At 36.8% G+C, this 16723-nt stretch overlaps 1 protein-coding gene across 6 annotated transcripts in view; it reads right to left on the bottom strand.

Annotated features, from left to right (window-relative positions):
• diaph2 (diaphanous-related formin 2) overlaps positions 1–16723 on the bottom strand; it is a 185830-nt gene that overhangs the window by 128572 nt on the left and 40535 nt on the right. For 5 of the 6 annotated variants that reach the window (XM_027135703.2, XM_027135707.2, XM_027135702.2 and 2 more), the window contains one exon: positions 10484–10504. The exons of the other annotated variant lie outside the window; for it this stretch is intronic. In XM_027135703.2, coding sequence (XP_026991504.1) covers positions 10484–10504 — 21 coding nt within the window. The remainder of the gene's footprint in view (positions 1–10483; positions 10505–16723) is intronic. 6 annotated transcript variants of the gene reach the window in all.

Genomic DNA, 16723 nt, shown 5'->3' on the forward strand with positions numbered 1-16723 from the left:
TCCAAGGCATGCCATTACTAGGTTTAAGCATTAAATACACGGTTAAATGTTATATTGTTTGCTTAGACTCTCTGGATTTTATTAAGCCCACACACAAAGCATAATATGATTTATAGCCATCACACTAATTTAATCCAAGTTGATAGTCACCGGAAATAGGCGACGCTTACCTTTCTTCACTGGGGTAATATTTTCCAAAACAAATGCTTGTAAAAAAAATCCCCAAGAGTCTAAGGAACTGGAATATGTAAGCCTTTTAATCCAAAACGCTTTAATCCAAAATGCGTTTCTGACCGAAACACAGAACTTCCGTCCTTTGTTTTCGGCTCTCACTTGTCCTAGGAGGCTTAAAAAACTACACTGAGCCATCAGATTTGTAGTCCAGGGCCTAACGAATCAAACGAAAATCATGAAAATAGGGGGCGATCCCACTATATATATATATATATATATATATATATATATATATATATATATATATATATATATATATATATATATACATACATATATATGAACTGAAACTGAAGCTCACTGTAAAATATAGCAACAAGCTTTAGTAAAGACCTTTACACAGATTCACTGGTGTCTGCTGCCCTCTTTTGGATGTTATAAAAAACTACACTGATAGTTGAAAACTACATAAAAACTACACTGATAGTTGAAAACAACAAAAAGTTATACAAATGGCAGAAACAACAACATGTCAACTAATGAACCTTTATTATAAAGTGTTAGAAAAAATACTGTCCAAGGGTGGATTCGAACCGCGAAACTCTTGCATGCTTAACAGAATTGCTATCCCCTACTCCATTCAGGAACACGAGAAAGCCTTTGCGGTTTTATGTATTAATTCACTAATGTGAAGAATGGCGCGTCTAACAATACTCAAGCTTTATTATTTTAAAGTCATTCTTATCATTCTTTGTGATATACGTGTCAAATGTTTAAAAAATAATTATGTAATGTGAGGAGACAAAGAAAAAATGTGCTTAATTTGAATTAATGTGTGGCTCTTAAAAGAGCCGTTGCTGCTCTTAAAAGGACATTAGTTTAAAGTGAAATAAAAAATTATAAAAACTACACTGATAGTTGAAAACAACAAAAAGTTATACAAATGGCAGAAACAACATGTCAACTAATGAACCTTTACTATAAAGTGTTAGAAAAAATACTGTCCAAGGGTGGATTCGAACTGCGAAACTCTTGCATGCTAAACAGAATCGCTATCCCCTACTCCATTCAGGAACACGAGAAAGCCTTTACGGTTTTATGTATTAATTCACTAATGGCGTGTCTAACAGTACCCAGGCTTTATTATATTAAAGTCATTCTTATCTTAATTTGAATTAATGGGTGGCTCTTAAAAGAGCCGTTGCTGCTCTTAAAAGGACATTAGTTTAAAGTGAAATAAAAAAATTATTAAAACTACACTGATAGTTGAAAACAACAAAAAGTAGCATTAATGCATTTAAGCATTAAACCTGCTTTAGTCCAGGTATGGGAGGAGATCCCTCAGGAGACCATCCGCCACCTCATCAGGAGCATGCACAGATGTTGTAGGGAGGTCATATGTGGAGGCCACACACACTACTGAGCCCCATTTTGATTGTTTTAAGGACATTACATCAAAGTTGGATCAGCCTGTAGTGTTTTTCCACTTCAATTTTGAGTGTGACTCCAAATCCAGACCTCCATGGTTAATGAATTTGGTTTTGATAATTTTGTGTGATTTTGTTGTCAGCACATTCAACTATGTAAAGAACAAAGTATTTAATAAGACTATTTCATTCATTTAGATCTAGGATGTGTTGTTAAGTGTTCCCTTTATTTTTTTGAGCAGTGTAGTATTTTACATTAATAGTTTTAAATAAACTTTAAACTGCAAATTTATGTATTCCTTTATTTATTTTTATTAATATTATAATATTAATTTTATAATTGTTTTTTGTCTTTTCTGTCTCTAAACTTCTGTAGTGCTGCTTGGTGACAATGTGAATTGTTAAAAGCACTATACATATAAATTGAGTTAAACTGAATTGTGTTTTTGCTTATGGTGCTTGACCCTAGTGCAGGTTTTGACACTACTGGTAATACTATTCTCTTTGAAAAATTATAATATGCTTTTAGAAGAGAATGGATTCTGGCTCAGGCCTTCATTTGACTGATTATTATCAGTTAGTAGAAAGGCCCACTGTGTTTTACTTTATATATGCTACCCCTGTGTGAAATTAAACATTATATTGATAAACATAAACAAGCTTCAAACAGAATGCTTATGACAAATAGCTGTATGTTTCAGCAAAGCCAAAAGAGGGAAGCTTTGAGGGAATTGTAAAGGACATTCCTTAAACTTAAACGTCGTAGTACATAATTTTGTCAAGACAGACATTCTTATACTATATGAAGATTACAAATTAACTGTCTTGTCTGTTTCATCATATGCTGCAGTAAAAGACAGAAAAATATGTGATTATTGACTCCAGTCTTTAATTGGAAGCTCACTTAGATATTACTATGACTGCCTTCTATCATCTCAAAAACACTGATAACATATAATAAATATGATAAACAAAATATAGTTCATACTTATTTACCTCTTGTTTGGACTGCTGTAATGCTTTTACTGTTTACTGTGCTAGTACTGTAGATGCATAAACATGTTCAACAGACCATATTGCTCATTTCCAGCCTTCCAATCATCTACAGAAAAAAAAGCTAGAGCAAAATATTGCTCTTACATTATTAGTAAACACTGTAACTCTCTTAAAATTCTGTCCCCCCATGATGTTGTTCCCTCTGATCTCGTTGTAGCTGCTTTTGATACAAGGTCCTAGTATTGATGTAATTATAAATGCCTCTTTAACCATTGTTCCTGAATGCCTTAAGCATGTCCAGCCATTGCTCAAAAAACCTAATCTTGAGGAAAACCTTCCCATTTGTGAATGAACAAATAATGTTAAAATTTGTTCATTCACAATTGCTCGTTTCTGAACTCAGCAAATATACTTGTACCCTTTCAGTCAGATTTTAAAAGTCATTATAGTATTGAAACAGCTCTGTTAAAGGTTATGAATGATCTGTAAAATGCTATAGACTCTATATACAATACAATGTTGATTTCATTAAATCTTGGTGCTGCTTTTGATAAAATAGGTCATAATATCCTTCTATCATGCTTCAAACACTGGGTTGGCATGAAATACACTGCTCTTGATTGATTTCATCCGTATCTTAAATCCAGGACTTTTTCGGTGGCTATAGGTCCATTTTCTTCTTCTTCCACCTCTGTCACATGAGGTGTCCCTAAGGGGCCTATACTGGCACCACTCCTTTTCAATTACACATGCTCACACATGGAAATATTATAAAGAATTATAATATTTCATTTCATTTTTATGCTGAAGACTCTCAGCTTTACCTCCCTTCAAAATCTGGACCCTCACTACAGCCCCTCTTGGACTGTTTAAGATATTAAAATCTGGCAAATACTTGCCTCCAGCTTAACAATGATAAACCTGAGGTGATTATTCTGCGTCCTTCCAAGAATAGAAGCCCAGGGTTTCCCGCAGCACTTTGCAGTTCGGGCGGCCCGCCTAAGCTGGGAAACCCTACCGCCTTAACTAGGTCGTCCAAAAAAACAAATAAATCCACTGCACAAAAGGCCATCAAGTGCATCTCGGAGAATAGCACGGATGTGCTTCATACCGCGAGTGGGCACGCGTGCCACACAGCCGAAAGAGAGAAAGACATGGTCCGTCGTTGTCTGAAGGATAACTAGCCATTTGATAAAACGCGTGTCTGTGAGAACTGTAAGTGGACTTATGTTTTGGGTTTATTTAAGCCTGTTATTGTATTAGTCTATAGTTCTTGCAAATTTAACCCTCTGGGGTCCACAGGCTCGCAGGCGCGTTTTTGGTACTTTTTTCCTCTTCAATGTGAAATCCACTTAAAATACTCTGTCATTCATAATCATACACATACATGTAATACATCATTCGAAACTGTGAAGTGTCTACTTTTATTTGACTGCCTTCATAATAACAACAAAATGCTGTGCTTTTGACAAATAAAGAAAATAACCAGGGTGTGCATTCAGACATCTCTGTCTCCTTGACCATCTTCCTGAAACACGTTACAAACATGAACTGATAACTCCGCCAATACTTATCACACGAACATGATACATGATCTAATGAAAGCCTGAAATGTCTACTTTTAAAGGTGGTAATTAAAATTCGAAAGCAAATATTGTCTTTTTGTGTAATCTGTATGTAAGTAAAGAGAGGTACAGTGTTTCTGGCTCGACCTCATTAGCGCTTAATGTGATCCCACCTACCGCGCGTGCACCATTCATATGAAAATTACCTGAGCGGGCTATGCAAACAAGATCAACGGCCCCAAACAATGCTATAAGAAGCACAAAGTTTTAACAGATTCATTCACTTATCGACACGCTGCGAAGATGAAACGCTTTACAGCTGAGGAAGCTCTACAGATGCTCCTGGACAGCGAGAAAGAGTTCATTTCCTCAGACGAAGAGCAGGACTCCGATAACGAACATTTGTATTTTGAAGAGCGACTTGATCCAGCTGAGGATATAATTTCTGAAGATTAAGTTTTACTTACATCTGTTGAAATCTTGTGTGATACTGTACGGTATACAGACTATTTGCGAGCAGATATTCAGAGCGACTTTATAGAAACGTCTCGTAATTGGCAACTTTTATTTGCCTTAAACTGTTAGTTCTTATTAAGCAGTATGCTGATTAATGTAATGTGAATATACAATATTTTATATAGCAATATCACTATTTAGAATATATTTTGACTAGTGTTTATGTCTCAAGTAGTCTTGTTTACGTGACTATCTGTTTGGGTGTAAATGTATCGATGTGGTGTCGATGAGCTGTAAATGTGCCCGGAGATATGTCATGTGTTAAATTAAAATGTTTAGCCATAAATACGTCTGTTAATGGCCCGTTAACAAACATATACGGCGCATCTCTGTACCCAATTATCTTATCTCAGCTATGCTTGACTGCCTTAATTATTGCTTTATAAGTTTGTTACTGTGTCAAATATATTATATTAATTATTAAAAACTTTTGTAGGAATGTGGCTGCATCACTCTTGTCTTCACCTGCATCGCCTGCAACACTTTCACCTTCGTTTGATGCTCGCACGGGGGCACGCAGCAACGAGAACAATAAAGAGTACGTCCACATGTAACCATTTTTTTCTATTATGCGTGCAGAATATTTGTATTACTGATGTGGAAAATACATTATATTAATTGTTTTGCTTTGTAAATACTTTGAAAAATACATGATACTAATTAGAATTTTTTTTTTTAGGAATGTGGCTTCACCTTCGTCTGACACTCGCACGAGGGCACGCAGCAACGCGACCGACATTCATCCTGTGCAAGCCACATTTATCGTTTTTTATGTTCTCAGTATTAGTAATACTGGTGTGTTGCTTTGTACTTTGGAAATACATGATACTAATTATGATATTTTTTTAGGAATGTGGCTGCAACACGTTCACCTTCGTCTGACACTCGCATGAGGGCACGCAGCAACGCAACTGGGAACAAAAAAAAGAGTACGTCCACTCTTGTACCCATTTTTCATTTATATTAGTATATATTAGTTATATATTATTAATACTAATGTGTTGCTTAGTACTTTGGAAAATACACAATGAGACTAATTATGATTTTTTTAGGAATGTGTCTGCATCACCTTTACCGCTACTCACACACGCCATAGGTCTCTTTCAGTTCTCAAAGCAACTGAGACTAATGTGTAAGTACAGTTTATTAAAGTGTCACTGCTACAGTAAAATACTGCATAATAATTTTATTTTATATTTTATTTTTGATTCAAAATTTTTCAAGCCCTAACACACATGATAGTAGGTAGCTACATGCTACATGCATTTTTTTTCTGTGTTAACGATAAAATAATGTTATGTACTTTATCAATATTACATACATATTGTATACAGATTACACGGAGCTGCACGTACACGTTATATTCGCCGCGTTTGGATGCCAATGTAGGTTCGCAAAGCCATGAGCATTAACAGTAAAGCAACATCCGCCATTGTTGTTGTGTTTGTGTTTGCCGCTGCTGCGCTAACGTTGCTGGGACACGTGACACGTATACAGTGACGTCACACTCGGCGCTGTGATGGCTCTCTAGCCGGTGGAAAGGCAAACCGGTTCTTAGAAGGTTCACCAGTGCAACCAACTTTGAACTAGCGCTAACTCTGAACCAGCACCCGGTTCTTTACGGTGGAAAAGAGGCATAAGAGTTTCTTTCCTGCACGGGAACCTGGACCACAGCTGAGTCCTGCAGATGCACACACACCCCTGAGTGTCTTCAAAATGTTTTTCCATGAGAATGCAGTGTCAACTCTAAGCCATAACACCAACGCTCAGGCTGCCAGGGCAACAGCAAAGGGTTGCAAGTACAAATGGAAAGATGTCAGCACCACTGAGATGAACCGGTTTGCCTTTCCACCGGCTAGAGAGCCATCACAGCGCCGAGTGTGACGTCACTGTATACGTGTCACGTGTCCCAGCAACGTTAGCGCAGCAGCGGAAACACAAACACAACAACAATGGCTAAATATATAAATATTTATTTAATAAATATTTAATTTATATGTAAAGCTGACATTTTGAATCATTGCATATAATAAAGCTTCTTGACTCTTGACTCTATTGTATTGTTCATGTTTTTTTAACATTGGTAAAATAAAAGTCATATTTTGTCAAGTACAGATATAAATAAAATCTTAAGTCTTTTGTACTTCATTGTACACTATTTTATTACACTACAAGCAAAAGATTTTCTTTTTAAGTCTCCCCACATTCATTCTTTTGTCAACACAATCCAGACTAAGCCATTAGGGGGTTGGGCCTCCTCAGGTGTGAATCATCAATATTCATGACCATTGACCCTCCCTTGCATATTGCCTTTACACAAAAAAAACTGTCTTACGAAAGTTAAATCAATGTATTGTTTCATGTAAATGAGTGGGTAAAATGGTTTTCACATTTTTGTGGCAAATTATCAACTCTACAAGAGTAGAGAACTTTATTGTGTGTGAACAAATGTTTAGTATGTGTTTCTTGGCCTTATTTCAGCATCTTTTCTTTTTCTTTTTTTTTACTACCCATGCATAAACATCATTTACTTAAAAATACAAACATGTACATACATTTACTTACATAATATTGTAGCCCAGTTTGTGCTGAATACAATGTTATGTGATATTAACCATTGATATGTTTTGAAATAACTGAAAAAAGACCAAATGTAAGAGCATGTCAGAACCTCTGCCAGTGTCCCAAAATGGTCAGACCCCAGAGGGTTAAAGTAAGTTAGCTGGTGATTTTGTTGTTTGAGTTCTTCACCTGCTAGCTAGGTTGCACGTTCCTGTTTTTAATAATTGTTAAATGTAGTACATAGTACTATCTCACAAAGAAGCCCCGCCCACCTGCCCAACCCTACCGCCTTAACTTACAAATTTTCTGCGGGAAACCCTGAAAGCCGCTTGGCTAGAAATTTCATCTTGCTCCATACGTCAAGCCATATGTAAAAAAAAATTTTAAAAATTAAAAAAAAACTTGGGTTCTGAACTCTGAGTCAAAGACTCTGTCAAAGAACAGTTATTACCAGTTAAGAGTCATTTTCAGAATTAAACCGATTCTGAACTTCAATGACTTTGAGAATGTTATTCACATTTCACTGGTGGTTATATATGCTCTATATAATTGTGACAAATAAAAATCTTGAATCTTGAATCTATTCATGCTTTTATTACTTCTGGGCTATTGTAATTTCTTATATATCTGTCTTCCCCAATCCACAGTACAAAAGAACACAAACATATCACCCCAGTTTTCACCTCTGTTCACTGGCTCCTAGTTCATTTAAGAATACAGTTCAAGATTCTTTTAATTGTTATTAAAGCACTAATGTGGCCAGCACTTACATTACAGACCTAATTTATTCTTACTCAGCATCTAGGCCACTTAACAAGTGACCTAGTTCATTTTCATCTAAACAAGCTCTCCGTCATGTCCCTAGATCTCATGTCAAATCAAAAGGTGAAGTGGTTGCACCTCACCTATAGAATTAGCTCCCTCCAGACATAAAAACGCTCCATTGGTTTCAGTTTTTAAATCTAGGCTAAAAAGATATTTTTATTTGTTGGCTTTCCAATCATCTTACCCTGGCATTGGTGTATACTGTTTACTGTTAACTAATTACCTCCTTTTACATCTTTGTTCTTTTATTCTTATTGTTGGATAATGTCATTTTTATTAATTATTTAATTTTACTTGTGTTTTGTACAGCACTTTGGTCAGTGTAACGGTCTGTGACGGTAAGCTGAAATGTGCTCTATAAATAAACTCATTAGCTTACTATATTGTCAAATAATTTTGATTTTTTTTATCCTTCAATATCCTTCCTAAAAAGGTTGCCTAGGGCCTCTGGCTTGGAGACGAGGCCTCCATAACCATAACAAACCTATAAACTACTTCTCTAATCAAGACTAGCAGTTCAAGACTAGGCTCTTTGTCCATCGCATATAAAATAACGGTCACCTGAAGCGGAAGCAGTTAATATCACCATGATCGCCTTGCTCAAGGGCACCTCAGTCGTGGCCAGCGTGACTCGAACCCATAACCTTAGGGTTAGGAATCAGACTCTCTAAACATTAGGCCACCACTTCCCCGTTAAATAATGGTAATTTCCTAAAGGAAGTGGAGAAGCACTTGGCTAAAATCAAGATGGAAGTACACACACATACTACTTGGGAAAAGACATACAAAATGAGCTATTGAATCTCATGAGTAGTAACTAACTAACTAACCAAAAAATAGTTATTAAAAATACATACTGCAAAGTACATTTTACTTTTAATGTGGGTCACATACATTAAACCTGGTTCTTGCAGATGCTGCCAGAGCTTCAAAAGGATGCCACTCGATTCTTTAAACACCTGCAGAAACTATTTATCTTTTTTCAGAATCCACCCAGAGAAAATGTGAAAAGTGACACCATTTTCCATTGTTCCGAGGTCCAGTTCTGATGCTAACGTGCCTATCGTTGGTGCTTTCATTGGTGGACAGGGACTGGTCTGCAGCTATGCAGCCCCATACACAACAAACATCAATGCACTGTCTGTTCTAACACATTTCCATTGGAACCAACATTAACTTCTTCAGCAATTTTAGATACATTGGTTTATTTGTTTGATTGGACCACATGGAACAGCCTTTTCTCCCCAGGTGCATCAATGAGCCTTGGCTGCCCATGACCCTGTCAAGGGTTCACCACTGTTCCTTTCTTGGACCACTTTTGTTTGTGGATCAGTGTTTTCCACTGGTGGAACAAATGACAATTAGATGAATAATGGAACATTTTAGAAACAGAGATACTATGGGCATAATGTGGATTGAACAAAGATGCACCATGGACAAAAGTATGTGGATAATCCTCCTAACTAATAAGTGTTTCAGCTATACACTGTGCTAACAAAAATATAAAATAGTGATACATATGCAGGCAATCACCATAGACAAATAATGACAGTAGAATTGATTTTACTGAAAAGCTCAAAGGTTTTAAACAATGAACTTTCACTGGATGCCAGCTTTTCCCCAATTCAGTTTCATTTCGTCCCTGTTAGATCTGTACCAGTCAACTGTAAGCATGTTACTATGAAATGAAAGCATCTAGGAGACACAACAACTAAGCCACAAAGCAGTAGGCTACACAAGCTGTTGTATAACACAATACAGAGTTAGAAACTGCCTCTGAAGAAACATCAGCACAATAACTGTGCATTGGGAGCTTTAAGAAATAAGTTTCCATGACCAAGCAGCCGCACACAAGCAAACTAATATCTGGAAGAATAGAAGTGAGTGAAGAATCATTTCATTATCTGGCTGAAAAAAATCATTTGATGAATGCGAGGAGACCAAAAGGGATGCATAATGCCAACACAGTGTTGAAATTTCCAGAAACATACTACCAAATCTTGTAGAAAGCCCTCCCAAAGGAAAAAAGGCTATTATAGTCACAAATGTCTAAATCAATATAAATGTTCATGGTTTTGGAATGGGATGTCCAACAAGTTAATATAAGTGTAATGGGCAGATGTCTATGTGCTTATACTGAACATATTTATAGGTTTCTATTGAATATATAATACATTTTTGGAAAAAAAATTGCCTAAAATAATCGTAATATACTGTTTAATCAAAAGAGAAATATTTGATTCAGGAAATTGAAAGATTTACATGCAGGAATTATATTCTAATGGATACATTTATGCTAAAATATTCACAATGTCCTTACACTGTACAACATCCATTGTACTACAATTTTCTGAACAAAAAAAAGGGGAAACAGAGAAGAAAGATTAATTTAAATCAAATAAATATTTTGGTACTTACCGCAAGTTTGCTCCCAGTTATCTGCATGCAGCAGTGGTCAGCAAAGGGAGTTATGTGCAAAGGAAACAGTAAACACAAAGAGCACATCATGAACAGGCCAGAATGTCATCTGAAATAGGTTTGAACTATACTCACTATATATATATAGCATACATACATGCGTACATACATATAATGTATGTATGTAATATATATATACATACATTATATATATATATATATATATATATATATATATATATATATATATAGAGAGAGAGAGAGAGAGAGAGAGAGAGAGAGAGAGAGAGAGAGAGAGAGAGAGAGATTTAAATATATAGATTTATATAAACACACACACACATACAGTGTGTATGCAAATTTCTATATTTATGCATTAATATGACCCAAAATATTGACCCAAAATATGAAGTCCCAAAAGCAGGTAAAGTGAAGCCAATCAAACATATCAGACAAATATATTGTACTTGGTAAAAAAATTTTATTCAGGTAAATGTTCCAATATTACATGTCTGTGAGAGGGAAAAGTATGTAAACCTCTAGGTTGTGTAATTAATTTGAGTTCATCTGATTTCAGTCAATGTGATGACAAAATCAAACCACGAGTGTCCTATATTTTATTTAAAGAACAGATATATACAGTATCTCACAGAAGTGAGTACACCCCTCACATTTTTGTAAACATTTTATTATATCTTTTCATGTGACAACTCTGAAGAAATGACACTTTGCTACAATTTAAAGTAGTGTATGTACAGACACACTTGTCTTTGTACTCCACACCGGGTTGCCAACACACACTTAACACCATCTGAACCAAATAAGTTTGGTCTCATCAGACCACAGGACAGGGTTCCAGTAATCAATGTCCTTAGTCTGCTTGTCTTCAGCAAACTGCGGGATTTCTTGTGCATCATCTTTAGAAGAGGCTTCCTTCTGGGATATGGTCTAAGCACTGTCAAGCTGACCCCCCACCCCTTCAATCTCTGCAGCAATGCTGGCAGTATTCATGTCAATTTCCCAAACACAACCTCTGACATGACGCTGACCACGTGCACTCAGCTTCATTGGTTGACCATGGCGAGGCCTGTTCTGAGTGGAACCGCTGTATGGTCTTGGCCACCGAGCTGCAACTCAGTGTCAGGGTCTTGGCCATATTCTTATAGCCATATAAGAAAATAAGATATTTACACAAATGTCAGGGGTGTACTCAATTCTGAGAGATTCTGTATATATGAAGTCTGAGGTTAATGACATGTGATTGTCAAGTCAAGTCAAGAAGCTGAAATCTCCGGTGAAATCTTCAGTTTCTCCAGGACCATGGTGCTACATAAAACAAAGACAGAGCTAAGGACTTAAGTAATCTTAGCCATATAAAATGCATCTGTGCAACCTGGTGCAAACATTGCAAGACAAAAAGTCAATACAAACAAAAAACACAAGACATTACACAAAAGCAGCGCCGTCCAGTGTAAATACTGTAAGTTCAATCGATATTGCTTGTACAGAAATACTGGAATGAACACATTAGTATTTTAGCAGCAGTTACATGAGGTATTGTGATGTGATCATTGCAAAATCCTTTGTTAAAAGATTGGACTCATATATAAGTCATATAGATTCTGTACAAATGGAGGAAATTTAAGACCATTGGAACATATCCAGAAGTGGTCAACCAATAAAGATCACTCCAAAGCAAGACATGTAATCGTCTCTTGGGTCAGTAATGAATACAGGGTAACTTCTAAAGGCCTCTTTTACTTTAGCTTATGTTAACGTTCATGAGTCTGCCATCAGGTGAACACTGAGCAACCTTGGTGTGCAAGGCAGAGCTACAAAGAGAAAGCTACATTGCTGCCCATGAAGTTTGCTAAAGATCATATGGACAAGCCAAAGTACTATTAGAATATAATTTGTGGAGGAATGAGAACAAAATAAAACTTTTTGTTTAAAAATGTGAAGCATTATTTTTGGAGAAAGCAAAATACTAAATTCCAGCATAAGAACCTTATACTGTCTGTGAAACATGGTGGAAGTATCAATAGAAGGCTCACAATAGATACTGAAAACAAAGGTTCACATACTTTTGCAAGTCACAGATGTGTAATTCTGGATCAATAATTAAATAAAGAAGTACAATATTATTGGCTTGTTTGTGTTTGCTTTTAGGGTCATATTTATGCAGAAATATAGGAATATATAATGTGTGCGCGGGGGGGATGGCGTAGACTGTTTGATTATAAGGATACTTACACATTTCATTTCAAAAGTTTTCAGTATTAACAATTGGCCGTTAGAAATTCCCAATGTCTGTGAAGTTAAGAAGGATGATTTGTTTTTTCCTCATTTGATTTCTGGATGTTCATTCATTCATTTATTCTTTTATTTTATTATTTATTTATCTATATACTAAAAAAATGGAATACTGAGAAAGTATTCTTAGCCTCCGATCAAAAACCGGTAGACTGAGAAACAGCTTTTTCTCTAGAGCTGTCACCTTACTGAACTTTGCCTCCCGGTGACCACCCACCCCTGTATATTATGTCAATAGCACCTGTTTATTTGTCGATATAACATAACACCATATTCTATGGATATTCAGGTTTGGATATACAAGACATACATGTCTGTGCATGTCTATTGCACCCAACATGTATGTCTTGTATATCCAAACCTGAATATCCATAGAATATTCATCTGTATATTATCCTGTTCATATTGTAAATACTGTATTCATAGTGTAAATACTGTACATCAAGTCAAGAATCTTTTTATTGTCATTTCAACCACATATAGTTGTTGCAATGCAAAGTAAAATGAGACAACATTTCTCCAGGACCATGGTGCTACATAAAACAAAAGACAGGGCTACTAAGGACTTAGTAAGTCTTAGCCACATAAAGTGCGACTGTGCAACCTGGTGCAAACAGTGCAGGACAAGACAAACAAAACAGACAAGACAGTGCAGGACAAAAGACAGTGCAGACAAAAAAATTACAAGAACAATAGAAAAAGAAAACAGCTTTAGAAAAAGAATTACAAAAACAATAAACAAAAGACAATAGACAGAAACAGTGCCAACCAGTGTAAATACTGTATGTTCAACAATACTGCATGCAGTAATATTAGAATGAACACAGTATTATAGCAGCAGTTGCATGAGGTAATGTAAAGAATTGTGGAAAACAGCAAACAACTAAAATGTGAGACAGTATGTGCAAAGAGCAAAAAAGTGTGCAAAAACAGCATGTAAACAGGTTGATGGATGTATATTGGAAGTGTGTGTATTTGGTGTAAGTCTGTACAGTCCGTATGTATGTCTCTTGTATGAATGTCTCTTGTCATTTCTAGACTGGATTACTGCAATGCTCTGCTGGCAGGTCTACCTATGAACGCAATCTGTCCTCTGCAAATGATCCAAAATGCAGCTGCCCGGCTTGTTTTCAACCTGCCAAAGTTCTCGCATACCACCCCGCTGCTGCGATCCCTCCACTGGCTTCCGGTAGCTGCACGCATCCGATTCGAAACACTGATGCTGGCCTACAAAGCCAAAAATGGACCAGCTCCCTCTTACCTCAAAGCCCTCATCATTCCTCATACTGCACCCCCAACCTCCGATCTACCAGCACTGCTCGACTGGTTCCACCATCTTACCACACTCAGGGTAAGAGGCAAGTATACTACAAGACTCTTCTCTGTTCTGGCACCAAGGTGGTGGAATGAACTTCCCCTAGAGGTCCGGACAGCTGAGTCACTGGCTATTTTCAAGCGGCGATTGAAGACCTACTTATTCAGGAAACACTTCAACACTTCTTTCCTTATCTTTTGCATTTAAAAAAAATAATAATAATAAAACCTTTGACACTTTTTCATTGTAACTTTGAACAAATGTTTTAAACTCATGGTATCTTAAGTATGTAACCTAGTGAACCAGCATTAATGTATTCAATGTTAGAGATTTAAGCACTTATGTACGTCGCTCTTGATAAGGGCATCTGCCAAATGCTGTAAATGTAAATGTAAATGTAAAATGCTGGGCTTTTAAAAGACTTTCTTGGTAATGGAGCTGGTGTTTAGTGACCAGGTGATGAACACCAAGAAATTTGGTGCTCTTGACTATCTCTACAGATGATCTGTCGATGTTCAGCGGTCCAGCACGGTCGTGTCATCAGCAAACTTGATAATATGGTTTGATCTGTGCATTGCTGAACAGTCATGAGTCAGCAAGGTGAACAGCAGTGGACTGAGCATGCAGCCCCAAGGGGCTCCAGTGTTCAGTGTGGTGGTGCTGGAGATGCTGTTCCCGATCCAGACGGACTGAGGTCTCCCAGTCATGAAGTCCAGGATCCAGTTGCAGAGGGAGGTGTTCAGTCCCAGCAGGCATAGCTTCCCAATCAGGTGCTGAGGGATGATTGTATTGAATGCTGAACTAAAGTCTATAAACAGCATTCGTACATAAGTGCCTTTTTGTCCCAGGTGGGTGAGAGCTAAATGAAGGGCTGTGGCAATGGCATCGTCTGTGGAGCGGTTTGGACGAAAAGCGAACTGTATAGTGTCCAGTGATGGTGGTAACTGGGTCTTGATGTGCCTCATGACGAGTTTCTCAAAACACTTCATAACGATGGGTGTGAGTGCGACGAGACAATAGTCATTAAAGCAGGACATTTCTTTGGGACATCTTGCACTTGCTGCTTCTGGTTAGATGCCAAACTGCATTTTTTTGCCTTGCACTTGTACATGTGTAATGACAAACTTGAATCTAATCTATACAGTCATGTGATATTAGGACACCTCATGAAAGCTTGAAAATGGATTACTTATTTTACTGATTGTATATATTTTCTGATTTGTATCCTTATTATTACAACCTGAATTGAAATAAGAAATGTATTACTGTAAATTGTGTCAGCAATTCTGTAGGGAACAAGATTTCAAACATTTTGGCAGGAAATAGTTTTAATGAACTGATTCATGACCTAAAGGACTTAGAGGAAAGTAGGGTTAAACTGAATAATGGTAAAGTTATTAAAGGTGTTCTGTATGCAATAGCAGGAGACAATCTGCGTCTCACAATATTGGTGGCTTCCAGGAAAACTTCAGCAAGAGTAGTTTTTGGTAGATTTTGTGATATAGATAGACAAACATTCAAGTCTAGTCCATTGTCAGCTGGACTGAATAGAACAAAGCTGTCATATCAACATGTTGAAAACCTAAGAGAAAGCAACACAGAATCAGTGTGTGGAATAAAGTTTGACTTGATATTCAACCAGCTGCTTTACTTTCATGTCTGCCAGCCTGGTCTCCCTCCATGTTTAGGTCATGATCTGTTGAGGGCATTGTTTCCAGTGACTTGGCATTATTCATCAATAATTTCGGTAGACACTGAGAAACACTTCACATTTGAAGAACTGAATAGAAGTATAAGGCAGTTTTCTTATCTTGGAAATAATGCAGATGACAAACCTCCAAAAATATTTTGTCCAAATACTCAGAAGCTGGGTGGATATGCTGTCAAAAATTGGTGCCTGAGAGTCCTCCCAGTTCTAAACAGGATAAAAAAGCCAGGCGAAGGTAATGTATGGAAGTTGATCCTGCTCCTGCGAGAAAGAGGTTGCTTATTTGAGTGTTCTTATTGAAGAATATATCCATTCTAGAGTGGAGTTATTTCTGGAATTTCCCCTTAAACCAAAACACCATTACCTCCGTCACTATCCAGAGCTTATAATCCAATTTGGACCTCTGATGCCACAGTACAAGATGAATGGTTTACCAGTGATTATTTTTCATCACTCTATCGCAGATTTGTCTGATCACCTGTAAAACCATCTCAAACGTATGCAACTTAGCCTTTTTGTGAAACACTGACAAAGAAATGTTTTTGTTTTGTAATTCAATCTTAAGTGTTTGTTGTTTCTTCATCAGTTCATTAATAATTTTCTTTCAGACCAAACACGTTATGTAAAAGTAACACCTCTAGAGTCCACAAACATTTTTGATATACCAGAGGATCTTTCGGGTCTAGTTCCTCAACCACACAAGTGTGTCCAGCACAAACAGCTCCGGTTCAACTGTGGATTTGTCAGTATGGCCTGAAAACTTTGAAGTGCCATGGAATAGGATGCCATCTGGTATTAAAACAGCCATTGCACTGTGAAAACACCCTACAGTTAAAGATCGCAGAGAATTAGTGAGAAATGTTATTAGTGAGATGAGTTTAATCCATCAACATCACAGTGTCTG

Source organism: Tachysurus fulvidraco, chromosome 17 (genome assembly GCF_022655615.1).
Source record: "Tachysurus fulvidraco isolate hzauxx_2018 chromosome 17, HZAU_PFXX_2.0, whole genome shotgun sequence".
In the NCBI taxonomy this organism is placed as follows: domain Eukaryota; kingdom Metazoa; phylum Chordata; class Actinopteri; order Siluriformes; family Bagridae; genus Tachysurus; species Tachysurus fulvidraco.